The sequence below is a fragment of the Mauremys reevesii genome, unplaced genomic scaffold (assembly GCF_016161935.1).
Source record: "Mauremys reevesii isolate NIE-2019 unplaced genomic scaffold, ASM1616193v1 Contig153, whole genome shotgun sequence".
Taxonomy (NCBI): Eukaryota; Metazoa; Chordata; order Testudines; family Geoemydidae; genus Mauremys; species Mauremys reevesii.
This window is the reverse complement of record NW_024100775.1, coordinates 62,685-89,569: the sequence shown is the minus strand read 5'-3', so window position 1 is coordinate 89,569 and position 26,885 is coordinate 62,685. Positions and strand designations below refer to the sequence as shown.

The following is a 26,885-nucleotide window of genomic DNA, read 5'->3' as shown; positions in this document are numbered from 1 at the left end:
GTCTGGGCTGGGGCATCCCATGGCTGGGGAGTCACACACTGGCTGGCTTGTGACTCGCCTGCCCATTGTGACATGCCCCCTGCTGGCTGGCACAGCCTCATCCCCTCACTGCCAGGCTTGGCTCTGACAGAGCGAGAGCCGGCACGTGCTGCTGAGGAACGCTGAGCCAGCCGTTTCAGCTTTGCCACCGGCAGCAGAAAGTGGGTGGACCATATACACGCAGTCTTCTGACCACTCCTGACTCCAGGTAGGAGAATCTTCTATTGGCCACCTCTGCTCAGCCACTGCCATGATGGGGCCAGGCAAGTGTCCAGACAGGGAGGCACCTAGTGGCCAACTTGGTCCATGTGGCAGTGATGAAAGGCAAATGGGAACAAGCATGAGAGGTGAGGGAGCTGGAGAGTCTGTGGGAAGCTCCCTCTCTGGTGAAATCAACCACCCCCAGACGGTGCGGGTCCCTCGCAGGCCTGGGGGTGCTGATCTGGGCTTTGCGCGCTATCCGATGCTCTGATCCTGGCTCATTCCCAGGCAGCTGCGAGCGTGAGTGGTGGAGCTGCCGGCTCTGGGCATCTCCCTTCCAAGCACGAGATTGTCTCTGGGGGAAGCCCACCCCAGGATCTGGTGTTTGTTGGTCTCAGCCGCTCTGGATCGGGGGGAGGGGCCAGCTGTGAATTTGGAGCCTGATCTAGGTTTGGATCTGAATCCGCCAGTGTTGCGGAGCATTCAGCTGTGGGGAGCTAGTTCCCGCCCGCGCCACATCACAATGTCCCACTCCTGCCTCCCCAATCTCCTCCCTGGCTCTGCACCTCGCCCCCTGCACCTGGAATGTCATTAGCGAGCTAGGCCTGACCACCTCCATCACCTTTGCTGACCCCATCACTTCTATAGGGAATGGCACTGAGGATGCCAGGGGAACAGGCATTCTCAGGTTGCCAGGAGCCATTGTTCTATTTACCAAGACAGTCCGATGCCAGGACAGTGCCCCTGAGCTCTGGACAGGGCTAGGGCTGCATTAGGACACCTGCTGTGTAGCTGCTGGAGAGTCAGCAGGAGACATTGAGTGAGGAATGGAGCCCCCCAGAGCAGGGGCCATTTAGGAGACCCATCATGGGGGGAATCAGGCCTGGGATGCTCTCCAGCGGCTGCTGCCACCCAGGCCTTGGAGAGATGAGCCGTGAAACCCCCAGAAAGCGTGGCCCCTGGCACACAGCTTTGTAGCACTGGGATCCCATACACATGAGCCGCCATCCAGCAGGGCCTTGGGCCAGCCCCACCCTCTCCCACTGCCCCACTCTGGGAGGCCAGGGAACAGTTCACAGCTTTGCAATGACCAGCTGCAGGGATCCTGGCGGGCCCTGGTATGGTTTTAGCAGCATTTTCAATGTTTGGGAAAAGTGAGATCTGTGCAATAGGCAACGTTGTTCCATCTGGGCACAAGCCAGCTCCTGTGCCCCAGAGAGCTCTCACAGCTCACACTGAACCAGGGACAAAGGGGGCTGGAGGTTGGAAGAGAAGGTGCCAGCCTGGGACCCAGGAGACCCATGGCCATTTCCCAGCTCTGCCAGAGATAGTCTGCGTAGCCTTGGGCAAGTCCCTTATTCCCTCTGTGCCACAGTTCCCTGTCTGTTCAGTGGGGGGTAGCAGCCAGGCCCTGCTCTGCAGGGGGTGGTCAGGATAAATGCAATTGAGGTTGGGCACGTTGGAAGAGAAGGTACCAGCCTCTCTGCTGCTCCCACCTTCTGCTCCTGCCCTTTCACGGGGAGGGGAGCAACTCCTGCTGCTCACGAGCCCGCCCCAGCTGCCCCACCCCCCTGGCCTCGCCCACCTGGGAACTGCCATGGCCCCAATATTCCTGGGGGAAGGGATTAGGGTAATTTCCCTGGGCAGGAAGAATCCTGAGTGGCTGGATCCAGCCTGTCTGCTGTGCAGCTTGTGAACCAGCAGAAGGAGAGGTGGGAGTGACCCAGGGAGGCCGTTTGGCCTGCGGGATGGGGTGCTGGCTGGGCATAAGGAGACCTGGGTTCTAATCCTGCCTGTCCTGCTGACTGGCTGGGTGACTTTGAGCACATCCCTTCACTTGTTTCCCTGCTGGCTGCCTTGGCTAGTTAGAGTCTGAGCCCTGTGGCCCAGGGATTGTCTGCAGCACCTGGTGCAACAGGGCCCTGATCTCAGCTGGCATCTGTAGGCGCTGGTGGAACAGAAATAATTGGGCTGGCCCTGATGCTGAACGGGGCAGTTGCCTCTCGTCACTCACAAGCAATGCCTTGTCCTGGCTTCTTGCAGGATGGCTGAGGAAGTCCCCAAGGCCCCCTCAAAGCCCATCGGTGCCTGGGAGGAGACGAAACCTCCCCAACGGAAGAGTTGGCGAAAGAGCCCACAGCGGAAGCAGGAGCTGTGTGTGCCTCATCCCTTCCGTGCCGGTGAGTGGGCGCCTCCTGGGTGGGCGGAGGGGGCTGCCGAAATGGCCGGGGCCATGGCCCTGCATTGCGGTGGGGCTTGGCCCCTCTGGGGGTTGGGTGGCAGGACTAGGGTGTCACTGGGGGGAGAAGGTCCATAGACCTTGTACTGCTCTGGGCTGCCATGAGATGGAGAGACAGGAAAACCCCGGCAGGGGGGAATGGCCCCTCCTGCTGGCAGCAGCTGCAGCCTCTAGAGCTGATTGGGGCATTAGAAACGGCAGCTGAAGCATGGGGTGGAGACTGACTGAATCGCCCACCCTGATCTGTCACGCTGCAGGGTTGGAAGATATTTTCCACCCGTCGAAGGGGCTGCTTGGTGCAGGGTGGGTTGTTAAAGCCTAGGATTGCAGGGCACCGGCCAGAGCATAAGATGCCCCCTGGTGTTGCAGCCCCATCTGCTGGCTCCTTTGTTGCATGTCCCAGCACAGGGCATTTGGGGGGGAGTGTTGACGATGGGAGCCCAGTGCCTGCCCAGGTTACACCCGATGGCTCTGGCTGGCTGTTGGTGGCAGGAGAGGCAGTCAGAACAAGCAGAACGGGCAGGCTCTGGGTCCCCATCTCTCACACAGACTGGGCAACTGTTCCCTCTCCTACACGAGGACCAGACCAATTCACTGCCAGTCCCTCTGCCCCCTCCAGCAATGGCCTGGAGAGTTGGGACACCACTCATGGCCTGACATCATCCCTCCTTCCAGATGTGACGCTCTCCAAATCCCCAGACTGAGCCTGCATGCTGGGCGGGGAAGTGGGGTGGCTGTTGGGAACCAGGGCTCTGACTGGATCTTTGCTGGGCTGGGCAGCAAAGAGGTGAGGAATCCAGGAATCGCTGTGCCAGACCCTGCTGTGCATCGGGGCTGCTCCCCTGCTGGGGCGGGAGTGAGGGGTAAGGGTTTTCTCTAAGATCTCTGTCACCCAGCCTGCAGCTTGGCAGACCCAGGTATTACCACCGCTCTGTCTTTGATCAGATTCACCAGCCTACTGTAACGCCTGCTTGATGAGGCTAGACTGGGAGGAGAAAGAGGCCCTGGACTACATCAACGCCTTTCTCAGGAGCAATGAACAGGTACTAAGAGCCCTCCTCTGACCTGTCAGCTAGTGCCCTGTCCACATGCACCATCCGCCCTTCTCTGGGAGATGCATGGATTCTAAGGCCAGATGGGACCACTGTGACCTCCTGTATAACACAGGCCAGAGACCAGCCCCCGAATAATTCCTGTTTAAACTAAAGCATCTTAAAAATGTCCTGCCTTGAGTTACAAAAGGTCACCCACCATGCCACTTACTCAGTTGTTCCAATGGTCTATTACTTTCTCAGTTAAAAACGTACATTTCCAGTTTGAATTTGTCTACTTTCAATTTCCAGCCCCTTTGAGGTGCCACCTGATGTATCGGGATACCACTGAGCCCGCCTGTTCTGCCAGCCTGGGCCCCTTTTACCTTGTCTTGCCGGGCTTGGGCAGGGCCACCCAGAAGGGGGGGAAAAGTGGGGCAATTTGCACCAGGCCCCGGGCCACGCAGAGGCCCCCACGAGAATGCCGGAGGCTCCCTCCGCCTGCCCCCATCCCCCGGCGCCTCAGCGCACCGCCTCCAGGAGTGGCCCTGGACAGAGCTAAAGCAGCGTGGCTTGGGCGGGGCCTGAGCTCCTCCCACTTGGAGCCACGTGGTAAGGGGGCGGGGCCAGAGCGCCTCCCGCTTGAGCTGCATGGTAAGGAGGCATGGCCTGAGCACCTCCTGCTTGAGCTGCATGGTAAGGGGGCTGGGCCTGAGCACCTCCTGCTCAGAACCACATGGTAAGGAGGCATGGCCTGAGCACCTCCTGCTTGAGCTGCATGGTAAGGGGGCTGGGCCTGAGCACCTCCTGCTCAGAACCACATGGTAAGGAGGCATGGCCTGAGCACCTCCTGCTCAGAGCTGCATGGTAAGGGGGCGGGGCTGTGAGCTCAGGTCCCGATGGAGCCAGGCTGCTGCAGTGCTGTCCAGGGGCCAGGAAAGCTCCTGGACGCGGCGCGCTCTGAGGCTCTGGGAGAGTGGGGAGGTGGGAGTAAGCAGCATGGTAAGCCCCTCTGAGCTGGACACCCTCCTGACAGGCCCCCCCAACCCTGAGCCCAGCTCCCCACCCAGCCCTGGGCAACAGCAGCGCCACCCCCAGGCAGCGCCGGCCCATTGGCACCAACCATCACCATCACCCAGCGACAGCCCATTATGTAATTGCAAATGTATATATACTGTCAAGGTTCCTTCCCCACTCTGAACTTTAGGGTACAGATGTGGGGACCTGCATGAACACCTCTAAACTTAACTACCAGCTTAGATCTGGTTTTGCTGCCACCACTCCTAAATACTAACTCCCTTCCCTAGATAGTCTTGAGAGACTTCTTCACCAAGTCCCTGGTGAACACCGATCCAATCCTTGGATCTTAACACAAGGAAAAATCAATCAGGTTCTTAAAAAGAAGGCTTTTAATTAAAGAAAGAAAGGTAAAACTCATCTCTGTAAAATCAGGATGGAAAATAACTTTACAGGGAAATCAGATTCATAGAGCCCAGAGGAACCCCCTCTAGCCTTAGGTTCAAAATTACAGCAAACAGAGGTAAATCCTCTTAGCAAAAAGGAACATTTACAAGTTGAGAAAACAAAGTTAAACCTAACATGCTTTGCCTGGCTGTTACTTACAAGTTTGAAATATGAGAGACTTGTTCAGAAAGATTTGGAGAACATGGATTGATGTCCGGTCCCTCTTAGTCCAAAGAGCGAACACCACCAAAACAAAGGGCACAAACAAAAGCCTCCTCCCTGCCCCCAAGATTTGAAAGTATCTTGTCTCCTTATTGGTCCTTTGGGTCAGGTGTCAGCCAGGTTACCTGAGCTTCTTAACCCTTTACAGGTAAAAGGATTTTAGTGTCTCTGCCCAGGAGGGATTTTATAGTATTGTACACAGGAGGGCAGTTCCCTTCCCTTTATAGTTATGACACACACATTAAAGCATTGAATGTTTTAAAATCATGTATTTCGTGTATACCTCTACCCCGATATAACACTACCCAATAGAACACGAATTCGGATGTAACGCGGTAAAGCAGTGCTCTGCGGGGGGTGGGGCTGCGCACTCCAGTGGATCAAAGCAAGTTCGATATAATACGGTTTCACCTATAATGCGGTAAGACTTTTTGGCTCCACAGGACAGCGTTATATCGAGGTAGAGGTGTATTTTCAAATTATTAAAAATTAATTTTTGAATGTATTTCACAGGTTATTTTTTACATTTCCAAATACATGATACTATAGTATTGCAACTATTTTTTTATGGAAGGGGCTCCTGAAATTGCTTTGCCCCAGCCCCCCGAATCCTCTGGGCGGCCCTGGGCTCGGCTCACAAGCCACTTTCAGCCATACACTCAGGCAGGGCCACGCCCAGCTGCAGAAAGACACAGACCCTGAGATCAGCTCTGGGAAGACTCAGCTGAAGGGGCTTGTCCCAGTACTCTGGTGCCCACCTCCTTTGGAGTACAGACCCAAAGGTTTTATGAAATTTGCCTCCTCCCTTGATGTGGAGAGAGAGGCATGCACAACTCTTTGCCCCTCCCCCCAGTTACTAATTGTACAAACTGGGTTATGGTACAAACAAGAAATAAGATTCTTAACTACAAGAGGTAGATTTTAAGTGGTTCTAAGAGATAGCAAACAGAACAAAGCAGATTACCTTAGTAAATAAACACAACATACAAACTAAGCTTTCCACACTAGATAGATAGGATCTACACTAGCAAATTCTCAGGCTGGCAGATTCTTAAGATTCTTTGCTGTGCAGCTTGGATTTCCCAGGTTTTCTTACACAGGTTAGGAATCTCTCTCCAGCCTGAGACCATCACTTCTCATAGTTCAATCTTTGTCCCTCAGGTGTTTCCAGGTGTCTTATTGCAGGGAGCGTGAGGTCCCCGATGTCATTGTTCCCTTTATCTCCTCTTCCCACCTGCTGGAAAACTCTTTGCTGCGACCTGGGTCCAACAGTTCCCACTGTGTAGCGTTATCTCGAAGAGGTTTCTATGCTGTTTGTGTGCATTTCCTCAAGAAGCCATTGTTTGGCATTTTTACTGTTGTATCTGATAGGCTGTTTTGAACCTCACAACGTGTTTCAGGAACACATACATAGCTGAACTTCATAACTGCACATACAGCGATAGCACATACAATCCAACGAGACATTAATGTCTAGCAGATAAAGTCTTTTACAATACCTTACAATATGTACTTTGTACAAAACATATCCTAATGACATGACAGTGGCGAATATTGGGGTGTCAGGGTGTCCCACCCAGATGTTCCTCCCACTCTGTCAAGCCCCTACTAACACTGTCTGGCTGCTTAGCTGCCATGTTGCAGTTCCTCTCTGGACACCTACCCCGTGAGATCTGCTCCCTCTCTGGTCCGGTTTCATACAGAGCTGCCCTGCCCTCCCCAGATAGTCACTCCTGTTGCCGGATGAATGGCCTTCTGCCATTTGGGATATCAAAGCCTGAGCAGCACTGGGGGGAAGCTTTCTGACATCTCTCCCACTGGCAGCTCCTTTCCACGCTAACCTTCCTGTTTGTGTCTAATCTCTGCGGGGCGTAGGACGAGGCCAAGAAACTCAAGTTCTTGGATTCCATCAGCACCCTCAGAAGCCTGCCTGCTTTTATGGACAAAGCCCTGCTAGTGGAGAAGATAAAGGTGAGTAAAACACACACTGGGGCTGTGTTACTTGGCGGGTTTAGTGACTGGCCTGGAGATCTTTGCAGATTTCTCGAACTTCAGCTGCCAATCATTGGATTGAGTCAGACTGAAGAGCCCATTATCCAGTATTTGCTTCCCCTGTAGGTACTTACAGACTGTCATCAAGTCACCCTGTAACTGTCTCTTCGTTAAGCTGAACTGATTGAGCTCCTTGAGTCTGTCACTATCAGGCATGTTTCCCAGTCCTTCAGTCACTCTTGGGGCTGTTCTCTGACCCCCCTCCAATTTATCAACATTCTCCTTGAATTGTGGGCACCAGACCTGGACACAGGATCCCAGCAGCGGTCGCACCAGTGCCAAATACAGAGGGAAAATAACCTCTCTAACAACTGGAGATTGCCCTGTTTGTACATCCTGGGATGGCATTAGCCCTTTTGGCCCCAACTTCGCACTGGGCGCTCATGGGCAGCTGATTACCATGACTGCCAAGTCTTTTCCAGAGTCACCGCTTCCCAGGTTAGAGCCCCCCATGCTGTGGGTGTGGCCTGCCGTCTTTGTTCCTAAACATATAACTGTATTGAAATGTAGATTGTTCCCTTGCACCCAGCTTCCCAAGTCACCGGGTCGCTCTGTGTACGCCAGTCTCCCTGCCCAGAGCCCCAACACTCCGCAGTCAGTGCCCACTAGGGAATTAGCAACAAATCTGCTCCGTAGATTTGGAAAGTCTTTGCTCTCCAGCGCTGCAGAAAGCTTTCCAGAGCTAACCTCCCTTCCCTGAACGTGGGACAGCGTGGGCTGGTGGGTGGTCCAGTGGGCTGGGCTCAGCACACCGGGGTTCTACTCCCAGTTCTGCAGTAAGACCTTGGGCAAGTCACTTCCCCCTCTGTGCCTCAATTTCCCTCCCATGCCTTGTCTCGTCTAGTTAGCTCGTGAGCTCTCTGGGGCAGGGACTGGCTCTCACTGTGTGTGTGCAGCACCGGGCACAAGGGGGCCTGATCTCAGGTGGAGTCCTTGGGTGCTAATGCTGATGGAGCCTTTGCAGAGCACTGGCACGTGACACTGGGACACTGAGCACAGGCCCTGCACTGCGCTCCCTGGCTGGAGCCCTGCACACCATCAAGCCAGCAGTAGGACGACCTGGCTGCTGAGCCCACGTGTTGCAGGCCCTGCGCTTTGATCCCCTGTCGGAGCCTTGCAGGAGCTTGGAGCCCAGCTGGCATTTCCCCACATTGTCTCCTCAGGAGCTGATTGATCACGAGTCCGTCGACTCCCTGACCGGCGTGATGCGTCAGCAAGCAATGCTCGCCATCATGAAGCTGAGGTACCCAGCCTGCCCGGCCCAGCCCCAGCCAGTGCCACGTGCAGCCAGACACGCCAGCCACTTGGCATGGCCAGTTTTCCAGGGCATTCCCCCCTCTGCTCCTCCCCCATCTTCTGATTCCCCCAGGAAATGTGGCACCAGATGATGGTGCTGGTGCATGTGGACTGGCACCAGTGGGTAGGTGGTGGAGGATCCTTCGGTGCCTGGTGACCTCTCCACGTGGCCTTATGAAGATATGGGGGAGGGGGCGTGGGAGGCAGGACCAGTCCCCTCTGAGGGGAGAGGGGCAGTTAGGTGCTGCTGGAGCGGAGCGATTGGAGTCAGTGCCAGCTGCGTCACACTGGCAGCTCAGCAACTCCCAGTGGCTGAGAGGCTGGGCAGGCTGAGCCCTGGCACTTGGCACTTCCTGTGCCATGGTGGACTCTCTCTCAGTGCCGCTAGTGCCCTGCTCTGAGCTTCCCAGAAGCCTGCCCATCAGGCGTCTGGAAGGTGATGGATGCTGCGGGCTGGAGCTGGGCTCTCGCTGTTGGCTCAATTAGTTCCCCAGGAATGGGAAGGGGAGGTGGGGCAGGAGCTGGAGCAACTCTCCCCACTGAGCACTGGCTTCCTGACCACGGGCAGGCAACGGCATTGGCCATGATTGCGTCTCTGCGGGGTGAGAGGGGCGGGATGTGCGTCAGCACTGGGCGTAGCTGTTCCTCACTGGATGCCGCCTGCCACGAGGGGCGCAGCTCTGTCCTGCAGGGGCAGCTGAAGTAGTCACCTGGCACCTCATTGCATGTGCTGGGGCCATGCTCTGGCAGTGGGGGTGAAGAGGTTAATGCTGTCTGGGCTGTCCCCACCTTCCTGCCCCCCTGCACACAGCTGTGTGCCCTGTCCAGCAGGCTGAGAGCAATGGGCAGGGGCAGAGCTTAGATCCCTGCTTCGGTTCTGCCCGGCAACGGGCTGATGCAGCATCTCTGTGCTGGCCTGGACTGTGCAGCCACAGTGCAGACGGCTGTGGTGGGAGGGTCTCTTGCCCCAGCGGGGCAGGACTGGCAGGCTCCTCTGCACTGTGGCCGCTGGGTTCAGAGGCGCTTTGGTGCCAGCAGGCTCTAGTCTCCCGTCCATGCCATTTGCAGGATGTTATTTCTCGGTGAAGCGCAGCGATCTCTGCCCCAGCCGGTGAGTGCTGGTGGGGTCACAGCAGACAGCTGCAGGCTACACTAAGTCCCTGCCTGCTGGTATGAGAGAAGGCAGCACCAACTCCTTCCACCACCCCCTGGCCTGTTCTCATCTGCCACCGGCCAGCTGGAGCCCCCGCAGGTGTTTCCATGTCCTGGGAGCCTGAGGGCAATATTAGCACATCAGTCCCGCCTCAGACCCCAAATGCGCATGTGTCTCTTCTCTTAGCAAAGTGAAGCTACCGGTGCTGATCCTGACACGACCCACCCTGCTCACCACCTGCTTCTCCAGCATCTTCTCCCTGCCTCCAGCACACACCATGGAGGAGGTGGAGGCTGCTCTCTACACCAAAGTAAGCCCCAAACCGGCCATGTTGAGCCGTCCCAAACCGAGTGGGAATCCTGCCACTCGCTCGTGTACTGTCCCCTGGGTTACCTGGCACTGGCATAAGAGTGTAATGATCACAGCTCCCCGACAGGACTTCAGCGCAGGACCTGCAGCACCAAAGCACAGGCCCAGATAAAGGAGTAACTCCCTCCTAGGGTAGCAGTAGTAGGCATTTATCCTTCACATGCACCGACAATTAGTGGGGAACAGACACTCCCTTCACAAGCACATTCATCCCTCATGCGTGGCTGGGGGCACAGGCCTGAGATCGGCTGCTTCAGGTGCACATAGGCCAGGGGAGCCAAAGCTTGGCTGGAAATCTGCCCTCCAAATGTGGAGTCCTGTCTGACTCTCCCAGTGGGATAGACTGTGTGCAGTGGGCTTTCTGGGGAGAGCAAAGACAGGTGGGGCCCTGTTGCCAGGAGGAGTTTGTAGTAGGTCCCCTGCGGGTACAAGTGAGTGGGTGAGCTGTAATACCAGGGGCTGCTATGACCTGGGGGGGTGTCACACGCCAGGGCATTGGTTCATCACCTGGCTGGGTAACTCCACTTGCTCTGGTTTCTCCTCTGCTCTGCACGCAGACTTTGAAAACCATGGATGAGATGCTGAAGGCCTTGGTGTGCGAGGATAAGGAGCCCAACCTTCTGGTGCTGCAAATCATCTTGGAGGTCTGGAGGCATGGCGGCAGGAAGGGGACTAGTCCTGTAGGTGGGGTGGGTCTCAGGGACCAAGGCTCTGTTTAATCCCAAGCATGGGACACCCCCGTGCCTTCGGCTCCTCAGAGTACGTTCTCTACAAAGGTTCTTGGGCTGGAGGGCCAAGTGCCCCCACTATATCTGAAAAACGTCTGTATGGGGTGGGGGTGGAGGAGCGTGGGCGGGATCTGCTGTGTTCTCCACTGAGCCCTCATGTGAACCTGGCATTCCTTTGTGTTCACCATGGGCCCCACCAACCTGGCCAAAGCCCGGAGCTAGATTCCCCCAACATTCTAGTTCTGGGGCCACAGGAAGTAGATTCTGTGGGTGGTTTGTGCTCCCAAAAGAGGGAAATGTCCTTAACAGAGATTCGGTCTCCTCAATCCCAGAACCTGGGAAGAGGGAATCACAGAAGTGCAGGGCTGGAAGGGATCTCAAGAGGTCATCTACTCCACCCCCTGCACTGAGGTAGGGCCAAGCATTCCTAGACTGTCCCTGTTGAGTGTTTGTCCAGCCTGTTTTTTAAAACCTCCATGATGGGGAGTCCACCACTTCCCTAGGTCACCTGTTCCAGTGCTTAGCCACCCTTAGACTTTTTCCTAATATTTAACTTAAATCTCCCTTGCTGCAGATTAAGCTCATTACTTCTTGTCCTACCTCCAGGGGACATGGAGAACAATTTGTCACCATCCTCTGTATAACAGCCCTTAACGTATTTGAAGACTGTTACAGGTGCCCCCTCTGTCTTCTCAAGATGAAACATGCCCAGTTTGTTCAACCTTTCTTCACAGGTCAGGTTTTCTAAACTGCTGATCATTTTTGTCGCTGTCCTCTGGACTGGCCCCAGTTTGTTCACATCTTTCTTAAAGCATGGTGCCTGCAACTGGACACAGAGCTCCAAGCTAACACAATTCAGAATGGCATTTCCCTTTTTCACAACAGCATCACACTGTTGATTCATATTCAGTGTGAGACCCATGATAACCCCCAGATCCTTTCCTGCAGTACTGCCACCTAGCCGGTTATCCCCCACTTTGTTTTTATGCTTTTTTCCTTCCTAAGTGTGTTACGTCACTTTTGTTTTGACTGAATTTTATCTTGTTGACTTCAGACCAACTCTCCAATTTAGCAAGCTGATTTTGAATTCTAATCTGTCCTCCAAAGTGCTTGCAGCTTGGTGTCATCCGCAAACTTTACAAGCATCCTCTCTTTTCCATTAACCAAGTTCTTAATGAAAATATTGATTAGTACTGGACCAGGCACACCCCTGGGGGACCCCACTTGAGACACCCTCCCAGTTTGCTAGCGAGTCAGTGATAATTCCTCTTTGAGTACGATCTTTCCATCAGTTGGACGCCCACCTTATAGTAATCTCATCTGGATCAGACTGGCTTAGTTTGCTTATGAGAATGTCTTGTGGGACTGTGTCAAAAGCCTTACTAAACTTCATATACATCATCATATACTGCCTGCCTCCATCCAATAGGCAAGTAACCCTGTCAAAGAAGGAAATTAGATTGGTTTGGCATGGTTTGTCCTGGACAAATCCATGGTGCTATTCGTTATTACCCTATTATCTCCTCTAGATTCTTACAAACTGTTTAATAACTTGTTCAGTATCTTTCTGGGTACCAAAGTAAGGCTGACAGGTCTATAATTCCTTGGGGCCTCCTTGTTCCCCTTTCTGAAGACAGGTTCTGTGTCTGCCCTTCTCCAGTCCTTTGGGACCTCAGCCCTCCTAAAGGTTCAGCGATTGCTTTGCCTAGCTCCATCTAGGGTGAATATCATGAGGCTCTGCCAACTTGAATACATCTAACTGACCTCAATTGTCTTTTACCTGTTCTCTCCCTAGTCTAGCCTGTATTCCTGCCCCCTTGTTGTTAATATTGTGTTAAGCATCTATTGTCCCAATTTGTTTCTCTCAGGTCCTGCTCCCCTGGACTACATCCAAGGAGGCACATGAGCGGCTGAGGGCAGTGGGAAGGATCAGGTGGCTTATGGAACTCATGGGGTCTCAGCGCAAATTCCAGGTGAGCAGCTTGTGACCCTGGCCACCTCCTAACTACACTGAGCAGCCTCGCGGTGCAGCACGACCTGGCATGGAAAACGCAGGCCTAGAATAGTGACTTAGCAAGATCCTCAGTAGGAGTCCAATCTAACGAGCCCTGATGTCGATGGGTCTGTCCTCTGACTCCAGTGGGATTTGGGTCGAGTCCCATCATTCTGTCCAGGACTCTCCCCGCTGTTCCCCTAGCACCAAAGTCTGCTCCGAAGGGTCAGTGCATTTACACAGGATTGCCCTGAGAGCAGCCTGTGAACCCAGGTATCTGTTCACCCCCCTTTGTCAGACACCTGTGGGATGCTTTGGCATCAGCTCCTGCCAGGCTGCCAGATGAACGCCCCTTGCTCTGCATGCTCAGGGCCATTGAGCTGCTCCAGCTGCTCCATCCCCCCTGTGGAAGGGCTTCCCCTCTGGCAGCTGGAGGGGGGCGCTCGGATGATGTGCCCCCAGAGGCTGGGGCAGCAGAACAGAAGGAGGGAGGTGGGAGGGGACACAGTGAAAGAGATGGGCGGGGCCAAAGGTGCCAGAGAACTGGGGAGTGGGAGTGGGGAGGCTGTGCAGACCCCGGGAGAGGAGGGCAAGGGGCTTGGTGCCAGGTGGGGAAGAGCAGGGAGCCAGTGCAGGGGCTGCAGGAGGGGGAGACGAGAGGACAAGGCTGCAGGAGAGAGCCGGCAGGAGAGAGCAGGCAGGCTGGGGGCGGCGCGGAAAGGGAGGGCTCTGGGGAGCTCCAGGATGGAGTGAGAGAGGCAGAATGCAGAGCAGAGGAGTCCAAGGTGACCCCAAGCTCCTGGGCCTGAGGTCAAAGATACTGTCGGTAGACAGATACTGGGCTAGATGGACCTTGGTCTGACCCAGTACGGCCTTTCTTATGTTCTTATGTTCTTATGTAAAGAAGGGAGGGGGATGGCAGAAGGGGCTGGGATTAGCAACTTGCCCTTGAGATGGAGACTGGACGTTAGTTCATTCGTTACCTGGGTCCCCACTCGGGGGTAACGTTTGCTGACTTTGCTGCCCAGATTTCTCCATCCCTGCTGAGCTTTCCTCAGCCCCTGGTGATGGGCCCCACAGCTCCTGCTCTCATTGTCTCCAGTCTCTCTGCGGTGGCCTCTGCCTCCCCCTGTTCTAACCCACTGCTAGGGCAATGCCAGGGGGACTCGCTGCGCTAGGTCTGCAGGGGCGAGTGACTCCCTTTGCTCCCTCTCTCCGTCAGGAAGTGGAGGAGTTCAGAGTCCTGGGCCAGCTGGTGGGGTGTCTCACTCTGCTCTGCGGAGCAGGAGCAGGAGATCTGCCAATCGGCTGTGGAGGGACTTCACCACCTCTTCTCCTTCATGCAGCTGCTAAAATGTAAGAGCACTGGAGACCCTTGTCCTTCCTAAATACACTGACATGGGGTTTCCAACATGAAAAACATATTTATTGAACACTTCCACCTTTTCTGCAACCTTTTAAACAGTCTCCATCTAGTAATGAGCCTACACCACTGCTACGATTTCTTTTGTTCCTAATACACTTTTTTTAAAGAAATCCTCCTTATTATTCTTAGTCCTGCAAGCCATGGAGTTTACCCTGATGTTTACCCTCTATCCATATTCTACTCTTCATAACTCACATAAGAATGGACATACTGAGTCAGACCAATGTTTCATCTAGCCCAGTATTGTGTCTTCAGATAGTGGCCAGTGCCTCATGTTTCAGAGGGAATGAACTGAACAGGGAAATTCTAAGTGATCCATCCCCTGACATGCAGTCCCAGCTTCTGGTAGTCAGAGGTTTAGGGACATGCAGAGTATGGGGTTACATGCCCTGATTATCTTGAACCCAATTATACTTTTAGCCTTCACAACATCCCACGGCAACAATTTCCACAGGTTGCCTGTGCATTGTGTGCACAGATACCTTCTTTTGTTTGTTTTTAACTTGCTGCCTCTTCATTTCATAAAGTGACCCCTAGTTCTCCTGTTATGTGCAAGAGTAAATAACACTTCCCTAGTCACTTTCTTCATACCAGTCATGATTTTATAGACCTCTATCATATCCCCCCTTAGTCATCTCTTGTCTAAACGAAATAGTCCCAGGTCTCTACTACAGACCTATATTGTTATAACTATATTGCTCAGGGTGTGAAAATCCACACCCCTGTCGGCAGGAGCACCTCTCCCACTCACCTAGCCAGCGCCTCTCGGGGAGGTGGATTAAGAGCTTGTTTGCATAGGAGCATCTTCACTTAAACGCTACAGCGCCAGTGCAGCTACGGCGATACAGTGTTTGAAGTGTAGACTTGCCCCCCATCTTTTTTATCTCTCCTCATATGGAAGCTGTTCCATCCCCCTAATCATTTTTGTTGCCCTTCTCTGCACCTTTTACAATTCTGGTATATCTGTTTTGAGATGGGGCGACCAGAACTGCACGCAGTATTCAAGGTTTCGGCGCATCATAGATTTATATAGAACCAGTGATGAGCTGCCAAAATCTTAACAACCGGTTCCCTATAAAAAGTTCTGATTTAAGGGAGGGAAGCAGAGGAGGGTCCGGGGTCCCCTGCAGGGCCTGGGGCAAATTGCCCCACTTGCCCTCCCCCCCGCGGCCCTGGAGCTTGCAGCCTCCATCGTACCTTACCTTGCCAGCAGCTCAAAGCAGCAGGACGACTCAGGAGCTCAGCTGAGCTGCCCAGCTGCTGGCCATGCTGCGGCTCTGCGGGGTGGGGGAAGCGGGGGAGAGCCTGGGGGAGACATCCTCGTGGGGCCGGGGGCCCCTGCAGGGCCTGGGCCAATTGCCTCACTTGTTCCCTTCCTCCTCTGGCCAGCCCTGGAGCTTGCAGCAGCCCCCTTCCCCCCCACACTTGCCGGGCTACTCAAAAAGCGGCAGCAGGACGACTCCCGAGCTCAGCTGAGCTGCCCAGCTGGTGCCGGTGGCTGGCCACGCTGCAGCTGGTGGGAAGCGGGGGAGGGGCCAGGGGAACCTCAGCCTCCCCAGCTGGGAATCCTGGGAGCAACAGGATGGTCCGGCCCGCGGACCGGAGTTCTTTGCCCACCTCCTGGCCCTTTAACAACCGGTTTTCCACGGATGTCTAATTTTAGCAACCGGTTCTTGGGAACCTGTGGGAAACGGCTCCAGCTCACCACTGTATAGAACCATTATGATATTTTTCTGTTTTATTATCTATCCTTTTCCTAATGGTTCCCAACATTCTGTTTGCATTTTTAACTGCCGCTGCACGTTGACTGGATGTTTTCAGAGAACTATTTACGATAACTCCAAAATCTCTTTCTTGAGTGCTAACTTAAACCCCATAATTTTGTATGTATAGTTGGGATTATGATTTCCAATGTGCATTACTTTGCATTTATCAATATTGAATTTCATCTGCCATTTTCTTGCCCAGTCCCTCATTTTTTTAGATCCCTTTGTAGCTCTTCGCAGGCTGCTTTGGATTTAACTATCTTGAGTTATTTTGTATCATCTGCAAATTTTGCCACCTCACTGGTTACCCTTTTTCTGGATCATTTATGACTATGTTGAACTACACTGGTCTCAACACAGATCCTTGGGGGACCACGCTATTTACCTCTCTCCACTGTGAAAACTGGCCATTTATTCCTGTCCTTTGCTTCCTATCTTTTAACCACCGACTCATGAGAGAACCTCCCCTCTTATCCCTTGACAGCTTCCTTTGGTTAAGAGCCTTTGGTGAGGGACCCTGTCAAAGGCTTTCTGAAAGTCCAAGTACACTATATCCATTGGATCACCCTTCTCCACATCCTTGTTGACCCCTTCAAAGAATTCTAGTAGACTGGTGAGGCATGATTTCCCTTTATAAAAGGCATGTTGGCTCTGCCTCAACAAATTGTGTTCACCGACATGTCTGATAATTCTGTTCTTTCCTATAGTACTGAAGTCAGGCTTACCAGGGATCACATCTGGAGACTTTTTTAAAATTCACTCTCACATTAGCTATCTCATACAGAGGCTGATTTAAACGCTAGGCTACATACCACAGCACTGCACATAAGTCTGTCTGGATGTCTCGTGATAGCTGCAACCTTTGCACCAGGCAGGCAATTTACCATGCGGTTCTTCCAGTCATCACAAACCCAACTGTTTATATGTCTATTGATTGAATCCCCCATTACTATTTCCTGGCTTCTCTTTGTAAGTGGGATTCCCGCCTTAGGAGGGGTAGCCTCAGTGTGAGAGGACATCATGACTTCATCTGGAAGGTGGGTCCCAACTGTGGGATCGTCTCCCTCTGCCCCAGCTCGATGTTCTCCTTCCCCGAAACTTTCACCCTCCTCAGCAGCACAGAGGCTGGCAGACTGGGGGTGGGACTACTCTACTGCATCCCTAAAAGTCTCCTCTATGTACCTCACTGTCTCCCTTGGCTCCACCAGTTCAGCCCCTCTGGTCTCCGATGGCCAGTAGCTCCTTGGGCCAAATGTCCACATATGCTACCTGCCCACAGGGCTGGTAATCGTACATGCTGCATTCAGTGCAATCAACTGGAGAGCCCCACGCTGCTGCTGCCCTTCTGCCTGGTTTATTTTTACTCTTCCAGGGGGGTTAGTTTGTTTAGTTTGGGGGAGGGATGGGGGAACAGGTTATTGGCCTGAGTTTAGAGTATGTTTGTTAGATGTACTTGTTTCTCACACACCCTCTCTAAACTTCCTTGCAAAACTCCCGTTTGCTAACCGAAGGTCTGATTTATATTGCCTGTTGTCTGTTTCCCCTCCCTGGGTCAGCCAAAATTCCGGTGAAGCTTGGTGCAGCGTATTGGCAGCCCCTCAACGACAGTCAAGTTGAGACAGCCTTCTGGGTCACCAACACCAGCAATATCACATTGGTAACTACAGTCAGTGCTTCCTGGGATTGTTGTGCCCAGAGTTATCAGGAGTCAGAAATTAACACCCTAGGAGTCAGGGGGAAGGGACAGACCCAGGATGTGACTAACCCCATCCAGCTGGGACAGAGACCTGCCTATGGCCCACTCCACCTCATAGAATAATAGACCTCAGGAAATTATCTAGTCCAACCCCTTACTCAAAGCAGGACCAACCCAACTAAATCATCCCAGCCAGAGCTTTGTCAAGCCTGACCTTAAAAACCTCTAAGGATGGAGATTCCACCACCTTCCTAGGTAACCCATTCCAGTGCTTCACCACCCTCCTAGTGAAATAGTGTTTCCTAATATCCAACTAAACCTCCCCCACTGCAACTTGAGACCATTGCTCCTTGTTCTCTCATCTGCCACCACTGAGAACAGCCGAGCTCCATCCTCTTTGGAACCCGCCTGCAGGTAGTGAAGGCTGCTATCAAGTCATGTGCCCCAGCCCCCGCATCATTTTCATTGCCCTCTGCTGGACTCTCTCTGATTTGTCCACATCCTTTCTCTTGTATGGGGCCCAAAACTGGACGCAATACTCCAGATGTGACCTCACCAGTGCCCAATAGAGGGGAATAATCACTTCCCTCCATCTGCAGGCAGTGCTTCTACTAATGCAGCCCAATATGCCTCCTTACATGACACATCCCAAGAAGCACTGGGGCTCATCCAAACCTGATCCCAGCTCCTTGTCAGGTTTGCTGGGAGCTTCCTCAGAGATTAATGCAATAAAAGGCATCATTGCATCTGCGCATGAGCACCAGCCCCTGCTGAGCACTAGACAGTGTATCCGTGCAGCGCAGTATTGTGCCCCCGTGCACTGCCACGCTGGCCTCTGCCATGCATGACAGCTTCTGATTGCTGGCTGGGTACTGTGCTGCCCAGGTGCAGTAACCCAGGCCTGTCCCGGAAGAGTGGGGTTTGCCTGCACTCCTGCCCGGGCCAGTCCTGGCTGCTAGGCCACTGACCGGATCCGCGCTGGGCAGCAAAAGGGGTTTCACTGGCAGTTTGTTTCAGATTTTTGGGAAGTACTTCGACCCGTCTGAAGGCATGGACTTTCTCCTCACTGCTATCAACGGCATGAGAGACTCCAGCGTCCATGACGCAGTGACGGCCAGGAACATGCTGCATATGATCCTGGAGGTTCCCGGCCTCAGCTTGGGGAGGGTAAGAGCTGCAGTGAGAACACCGTGCTGGGGGAGCCCATCCGTGGGAGACTCTGTCTCTGGATGCTAGGCATTATTGGGGGGCAGTTCTCTGGCCTGTGAAATGCAGGGGGTCAGTCTAGGTCAGGGGTCAGCAACCTTTCAGAAGTGGTGTGCCAAGTCTTCATTTATTCACTCTAATTTAAGGTTTCACGTGTCAGTAATACATTTTAATGTTTGTAGAAAATCTCTTTCTATAAGTCTATAATAAATAACTAAATATTGTTGTATATAAAGTAAATACATTTTTTAAAATTTTTAAGAAGCTTCATTTAAAATGAAATTAAAATGCAGATCTCCCTGGACCGGTGGCCAGGCCCCGGCAGTGTGAGTGCCACTGAAAATCAGCTCACGTGCCACCTTCAGCACACGTGCCATAGGTTGCCTACCCCTGGTCTAGGTGATCACCATGGCCGCTTGTGGCCTTGCAGTCTATGAATCGATAGGCTGGGAACTAGTGCTGTGTTCTAGGCCTGGGGCTGGTGAAGAGGTTCTGGGAGGGCAGATGGCTCTCAGGTGCAGCAGGTCCTTGGCTCCCCAGATCAATAGCCGTGCGAGGAAGCCAAGGCCCCCACCTCCCCATTTCCCTTCCAGGTGTCAGAGGCTGTGAGGAGCATTCATAACCACCTGGACTCCATCAGCGAGCCACTTGCCCGGCAGGAGCTGCGCAGGGCCCTTCTCCTGCTGGGTTCCCAGTTCAGCGAGGAGGTGGTCAGAACCCTGCTGGGCTGCTCACTGTCATGTGACAGGTACGGGGCTGCGGCTACCACCACTTGCACTCTGGGTCAGCCGGACTGGTCCCGCTGCCGGAGACAGGGGAGTGCAGAACCCTCCAGAGATCTCCTGCTCCCTGCAGAGCTGCTGCTTCTCCTGGAGGGTTTTGCAGGCTGGCTTGCCCTGGACACAGGCCAATCTGCAAAACCCTGTACGGCATCCCTCAGCTTCTCCTGTGGCTGACACTCAGACCTGGCCCCATGTAACCTGCACCAGCCAACGGGGTCCTTGCAGGAGCAGGAGAGCAACAAAGGGCCGGCCGGTGAGGGGAGACCCAGCAGGCGTGCCAGTGCCGAGGGGTGCAGGAGGCTGGCAGGGCTCTGATCGGGTGCCACTGGCTCTCTCCCTTTGCAGTGTTGCTGCGGAGATGTGGAAGATGCTGACATCCCAGCCCAAGAGCACAGAAAAGATCCTTAGGGAGCTGGTCAGCAGGCTGCAGGAGCCGGCTCGGCGACGGCATCAGCTCTCTGAGAGACCGGCTGGCTTCCCCCCCTTGGCCGTAAGTACCAGCCCCTGCAGCAAGGGAAGGAGTGCCGTGTGTCACCATCATGGCCTGAGGGGGTCTCTCAGTCTCCCACGGGGTATAGTCATTGGGCCAAAGAGAGAGAGAGTGTGACTTTAGCCAGTGCTATATTCGAGCCGGAACACGCCGAAACGCTCTCCTGGTGCTATTCAGCAGCACTCATAGAATCACAGGGTGAGAAGGGATCGCAAAGTCAGCTCGTCCAGCCCCCTGCAACAATGCAGGACTTCTTGTTTCTAACCCACCCTGGACAGATGGCTCCAGCCTCCTTCTGAAAACCTCCAGCGAAAGAGTTTCCACAAGCTCCCTAGGCATCTTTCCCATCGTCCTACTCTTCTTACAGTTAGGAAGTTTTTCCGGAGGCTTAATCTATATCTGCTGTGCTGTAGTTTGACCCCATTGCCTCTTGTCCTGCCCTCTGTGGCAAGAGAGAACAACTTTTCTCTATCCTTTTTTATGGCAGCCTTCCAAGTATCTGAAGACCATTATCTAGTCCCCCCCTTAATCTCCTCCTTTCCAAACAAAACATAGCCAGTTCCTTCAGCCTTTTTTTCTTATGGCTTGTGTTCCATCCCTCTGATCACCTTTGTCACTCGCCTCTGGATCCTTTCCAGTTTCTCCACATCCTTTCTAGACATTGGTGACCAAAACTGGACACCGTACTCCAGCTGAGGCCTAACCAGCACTGTGTAGAGTGGTACTATCGCCTCCCATGACTTGCATGCTATACCCGGGGGCGGCTCTAGTAATTTCGCCGCCCCAAGCAGGACGGCACGCCACGGGGGGCGCTCTGGCGGTCGCTGGTCCGCGGCTCCAGTGGACCTGCTGCAGACGTGCCTGCGGAGGGTCCGCTGGTCCCGCAGCTCCAGTGGAGCATCCGCAGCCATGCCTGCGGGAGGTCCACCGGAGCCGCAGAACCAGCGGACCCTCCGCAGGCACTCCTGTGGGAGGTCCGCCGGCCACCTGCTGCCCTCCCGGCGACAGGCAGCGCGCCCCCTGCGGCTCTCATTGCCGCCCTAAGCGCGCGCTTGGCATGCTGGCGTCTGGAGCCGGCCCTGGCTATACCTCTGTTAATGCAACTTAAAATTGCATTTGCTTTTTTTGCAACAGCATCGCATTGCTGACTCATGCTGAGGTTGTGATCCACCACAGCTCCCAGATCCTTCTCAGCTGGTTATCCTCCATTCTGTATCTGTGCATTTGCTTTTTCTTCTCTAAATGTAGCACCTCACATTTGTCTTTGGTGAATTTCATTTTGTTATCTATAGCCCTGTGACGCTGTAGGGAGAGGGATGGATTGACCTGGAAATGGTGTTTAGTTTTACTGGGACTGTCTGCATGGGGGATGGGAGAGCAGGGGATGACTTTAGGTGAGGGTCAGTACCTGAGGCTGTAACCTGAGCCAGAAAGGGGGGTGGGATGAGTCGATACTGCGTACTAAGGTTATTCCCTGTTTACACTGGTGCCCCAGCGCAGCAGCAGCAGCGCAATACTCTTTATTCCTCTCGAGGAGGTGGAGTACAAGCAGCGCTGTAGCCAGGGAGATACAGCGCTGTATGTGCCTTGCCAGTGTGGACGGGGAGTGAGTTACAGCGCTGTTGGTGGCTTTATTGTGCTGTAACTCTCAAGTGTAGCCAAGGCCTAAATCCACGTTCACACTCAGGGCTAGTCTACACTTACCATCTGGGTCGACGCGGTGAGTTTGACTTCTCGGAGTTCGAACTATCGCGTCTGATCTAGACGCGATAGTTCGAACTCCGGAAGCACCGCGGTCAACTCCGGTACTCCACCACTGCAAACGGCGGTGGTGGAGTCGACGGGGGAGCCGCGGAGTTCGACCCCGCCGCGTCTGGACGGGTGAGTAGTTCGAATTAGGGTACTTCGAATTCAGCTACCCTATTCACGTAGCTGAATTTGCGTACCCTAATTCGAACCCCCTTTGTAGTGTAGACCAGGCTTCAGCCATGCTGCATGAAATCACACGCGTGGAGCTGAGCAGTGGTTTCAGCTCAGCTGGCACTTCTGACCAGTATAATCAAGAGAGTCATGCTAGGCATTGACAATTCCTGTCAGTGACAGACCAGATTGGTTACACAGCTGCCCTACCTCCTTTTCACTTTATCTAAGGCCTTGGCCACACTTGAGAATTACAGCGCAATAAAGCCACCAACAGCGCTGTAACTCACTCCCCGTCCACACTGGCAAGGCACATACAGCGCTGTATCTCCGTGGCTACAGCGCTGCTTGTACTCCACCTCCCCGAGAGGAATAAAGAGTATTGTGCTGCTGCTGCTGCGCTGGGGCACCAGTGTAAACAGGGAATAATCTTAGTATGCAGTGACTGATCTCCGGAAGCTTCCCATAACCCTTTTAAGTGAAGGTTCCGCTCTTTGTTTTGTTGTAAACTCTGGGCTCCGGGAGCTGCTTATCAAAAAAACAAACACAGCTCCTGTTTGCTGTAAATGAGCAGAGGCAGAGGGCTCCCTTTGGAAGGCCCACAGCTAGTGTTTGCTTGAATAGAGGGGGAGGGAGGAGGGTCCGTTTCGGCGAGCGGGTGCTTATCTGGTCTGTGAGAAAAAGACAAAGAGGTGCTGTTCACTTTCAGTGAGTCAGAGAGGGCTAGGGGAGGGGGTTGGAACTTGCAAGGCAGCTGCTGACACAGTGTTGGCTCCAAAAATCCACTCTCTCTCCCCCACGCTCCCTGTCACACTCCACCCCCCCTTTTGAAAAGCACGTTGCAGCCACTTGGAACGCTGGGATAGCTGCCCATAATGCACTGCTCCCAATGCCGCTGCAGATGCTGCAAATGTGGCCACAACCGCGCGCTGGCAACTGTCAGTGTGGACAGACTGCAGTGCTTTCCCTACTCAGCTGTACGAAGACAGCTTTAACTCCCAGTGCTGTACAGCTGCAAGTGTAGCCATACCCTCAGCCACATGACTATGATTGTGAATGGAAATGTAGCAAGGGGCTTATTCCGCATACGTCATCACTCACGTTTAGCAAGCTAACGTGCTGTGGTGCCATGTAAAAGCACTGCCATTCTCTGGAGAGAAGCCTGTATTCCTGCTCTTAGCTGTTTTCGCTTCACAATATTTGTCTGAGTTAGGCAGTCTGCTGTGATTCTATCTGAAATGTGTCTGCACAATATTGGGGAACAAAAGGGAGCGAAGAATCTCATTTCTTTATCCCTAGGGAAATCAAAATGTTATGTTTTATTCAACTTTGTTACTAAATTGTTCTTTGGTTTGGGGTTTTTTTTTAAAGTAGTTCTTGGTGCAGTTGCTGCAATTATACCATTGGCAGTTTTGAAGAAAAATAGGTAAGCAAGCCCAAGATATAAGTATTTCCTTTTTTTGAGAAAAAAAAGGTTGTTTAGATGACTGAGACTTTTCTTGTATGTAGCTGATGTCAGAAAAAAATACCGTGTATGCAGCACTAAAGGGATGGCATTTAGTCATTAAATGAAGATGGTGTTTAGAATTACTTCTCTAAAATTTATCACAAGCAAAAATGTAGAAGTTTTTATAAAGCAACTTAAAAGGACTGCTTTCTCCACTGACCCTGTTACTTCACTTAATGCTTGTTGGATACGCCCAGGAAAATCTATTCTGTATTAAAGAACACTAGTATTAAAAAGGCAGCTTGCCTTTGTCCTATGTTTGTTAATAGATAACTGTTTGTCTATTGCATTTGCTGGAACAAGCGTTTTGTCGTTATATAGAAATCAGTAATGTATTGAGAAAATCAGTTTGTTGAATAGTAAGTGTTTAGAATAGAACTATGTCAATTGCTTTATACACTTACAGCTTAATTCATTTGCTAAACAAAATAACAACACTACTTTGCAATATAATAAGGAAGTTTAACCTATGCTTCACATTGACTTATGGGGGAATGGTCTAGTTACCATGCAGATTTTTTTGCATCCTGTACTACCACTGTTGAGTTGTGCAAAAGTATACATGGATGTGGGGAGGGAAACAGGAGGAAAATTTGACTCCTGAGGTTGTCATATTACATCTGACGTATCATAGCTCATTGTCCCTTCTCTTAGAATTCCTAAGTAACAAATGGTGTAGCTTATAATTGTCTTTCTTGAAATGTGTCTGTACTATTACTTCAATAACCACCTGCGGCAGTGAATTCACAAGTTCCCTACACGTTATGCATGCTTCTCACTACTTGGTATATTCGGCAACTGTAGAAAAGAATTCCTGAAAACAGAAACCTTTAAAAAATCTTTATTTTTAAAACAGCACGTTCCAAAAAGAAGGTTGTGGAGTTGTACAACTCCTTCCCCCCTCAGCAACACCTTATCCCTCATGTCTAAAGAGAAAAATGTACAGATGAGAAATTGTTTTCATATTATATGATGTCCCCCAAAATTTGTCATTGTTGGTTGCTTCCTCTGAGTATCAATAAAACAGCAATACTTGATTTGATCCCAAACAAGGCGAAAACTTTCCCCCTTGGTATTAACAGGTTCCTAACACACACCACACAATCCCAATGAATATTTTAACTTCTTGAAAGTGTGGGACATAAGTTTTTGGTGTATTTTGGAGGAAGTTTTACAAAGAAAAACAATGTTTTATAATATCTTGCTCTTGCTACTGTTAAAATTTCCAAGTAGTAAGGGTTCTACCACTTCCCCGGTAGAGAATACCACAGCTTAATGCATGTTGCCATAAAATGGCTTCCTAATAGCCTAAATTTAATCTTAGTTCATTTATAAGCTCTCCTTTTAGAAACTATTAATTTTTTTCTTCTATTTCTGCAAACATATTTTATTCAATTAGTGTTCTCTCCTTTTTCTGCTGTTCCGTTCTTACATTAGAAATCCAGATCCCGGAAGCTCCAATTTCCAAGAACATATCAACTACCAATGGATGAAACAAAATCTAAACTGGGTCTTGAAAGGCATATTTTGTAATAGAAAAATATCTTCTTCCACTTAAAAATATGTAGATGGTGTCTTCTGATTCAGTTATTTGAGCGAACAGGGTAGAATTATACCATGTTAAATTCAAATTGAGAATATAATCTACAGGTTCTTATTTCTTCTAACCTTTTCTTTCTTGACGTGAACTGAAATGTTGCATGTGACATCATTGTTGGGTTAACCACTAATATACTAGATTTCTTCTATATAATGTTTTTCTGCAAACACAACAGACTTGAACATTGTGTTCTTTCAGTCTTTTAAATGAAGTTGATTGAAAAATGATATCTAACGTAAATCTAATCTCTATTTCATTACTTCCATATGTCTCTATTTTAATATTGAAGGAACAAATCATATTGTGTTCTTTGGGTGAAAAATAAATGCATAACACAAAGATTATAAGCAAATATAAGATTTTGTTCCATATGGGGACATGTACTAGTTGTTCATCAAACTAATCAAATTCCTCCCCTGAATAGCTTTGCTCTCTTTAGTATATATCACAAAGAGGTTCAGAAATTGATTTCATAAGGACTTTAGTACTTTACAAGGTATTTGCAGTAGCCATTATTAACCAAGATTATATTCAATATGACTAGAAACTGAAACTAATATTCCTCTTTAAAAATGTAGCTTACATACATTGATGTAGATGTTGACTCCTGATACGGGGGGAACTTCCAAAGGAATTCCTCAGCTCAGCTTTATTTTATAGTGAGGAATGGGGCATGGGGGACCCAGGAATAGTTTGGTTCTTTTATGTAAATAAAATTTTTTCATTGTTTGTCCTTGCAGTTACTAACTCTGCTTACTAATTAGCCCTAGCCCCTGTTATAGCCATAATGCATGTTTTCTCCTACTTTTTCTATTGTTAGGGAAATATTATGAACACTGCTTTAACATGGAATCAATTGAAAATATATTTCTATTGTATGCTATTATTAGACATCTGGTAATTTTTTTTCATTTAAAAAATTAACATCTACTGACTTTTTAATACAAAACTATTTGTTCTTGAAGGTACTGTAAAGAACAACATCTGAAAAGTTTAAAGTATCATATAGACTAAATTCTAAAGCTGTACAAGACTAAAATATATAACTATTTTGATATTAACTGTTTTTGTTTTTTGTTTTTTTCAGGATGAAGGTTGGTGCTAGTTAATGGCTTACAAATTAACAGACAATATTGGAAGAAGAGAATGGAAAAGTTTTAGGAAATAAGCTTCATACATTTGCACTGAATTTCGGTAGTGAAAATAGACCCCTCTCAGGCACTTTCACTACAACTTTTCGCCTTTGAACTGGACTTGTAATTGGAATCCACTGCATTTGAAAAAAGCAAAAAGTAAAAGGGAAGTGGATCATCCCTTTTGTCTTTAAAAACTGGTTTCTGAAGCAAGCAAAGGCAGTTGGCAGCATCAAAATTACTTGCTGTTCTGTACACGCAGCTGGCTCCTTATTCTGACTCTCCATAGTGCTAAATGTTTCACCCGTTAAAGAACGTGTTGGCCATCTGAGTGTGGCATAGTTTGGATTGTGGGTTTTAGCTGAAGGTGGCAAGAGAGCCTGTTTAGATGCCTGCTTACAGGCTTCCATCATGATGTGCGTAATATTAGTCTTTAAATCTAAATGTCAAAGTGCCAGACTCTAAATGGAATGTTGTGGATTCTTGATGTGACATTTCTTCAGATTTAGTTTTCAGCTACAGATGTTTGTTGAAGTGAGAATCTCTTCAAATAAATCTACCTTTCGTTCCCA

General features: G+C 51.1%; 1 protein-coding gene across 1 annotated transcript; it reads left to right on the top strand.

Moving 5' to 3' along the window:
• On the top strand, positions 1-26,885 carry LOC120393148. The gene is made up of 12 exons (XM_039517738.1): positions 1-247; positions 2,284-2,420; positions 3,425-3,522; positions 7,072-7,167; positions 8,412-8,491; positions 9,884-10,007; positions 10,624-10,755; positions 12,663-12,767; positions 18,693-18,842; positions 19,475-19,629; positions 20,009-20,153; positions 26,268-26,885. The coding sequence occupies exons 2-12, from the start codon at positions 2,285-2,287 to the stop codon at positions 26,283-26,285; spliced, it is 1,239 nt and encodes a 412-aa protein (XP_039373672.1). The 5' UTR covers positions 1-247; position 2,284; the 3' UTR covers positions 26,286-26,885.

Bases quoted from the DNA above. Each gene is read 5' to 3' on its own strand.
- LOC120393148 (XM_039517738.1), top strand. From the start codon at position 2,285: ATGGCTGAGGAAGTCCCCAAGGCCCCCTCAAAGCCCATCGGTGCCTGG. The intron at 3,523-7,071 runs GTACTAAGAGCC...TGCGGGGCGTAG, and splicing joins TTCTCAGGAGCAATGAACAG to GACGAGGCCAAGAAACTCAA. The intron at 7,168-8,411 runs GTGAGTAAAACA...TTGTCTCCTCAG, and splicing joins TGCTAGTGGAGAAGATAAAG to GAGCTGATTGATCACGAGTC.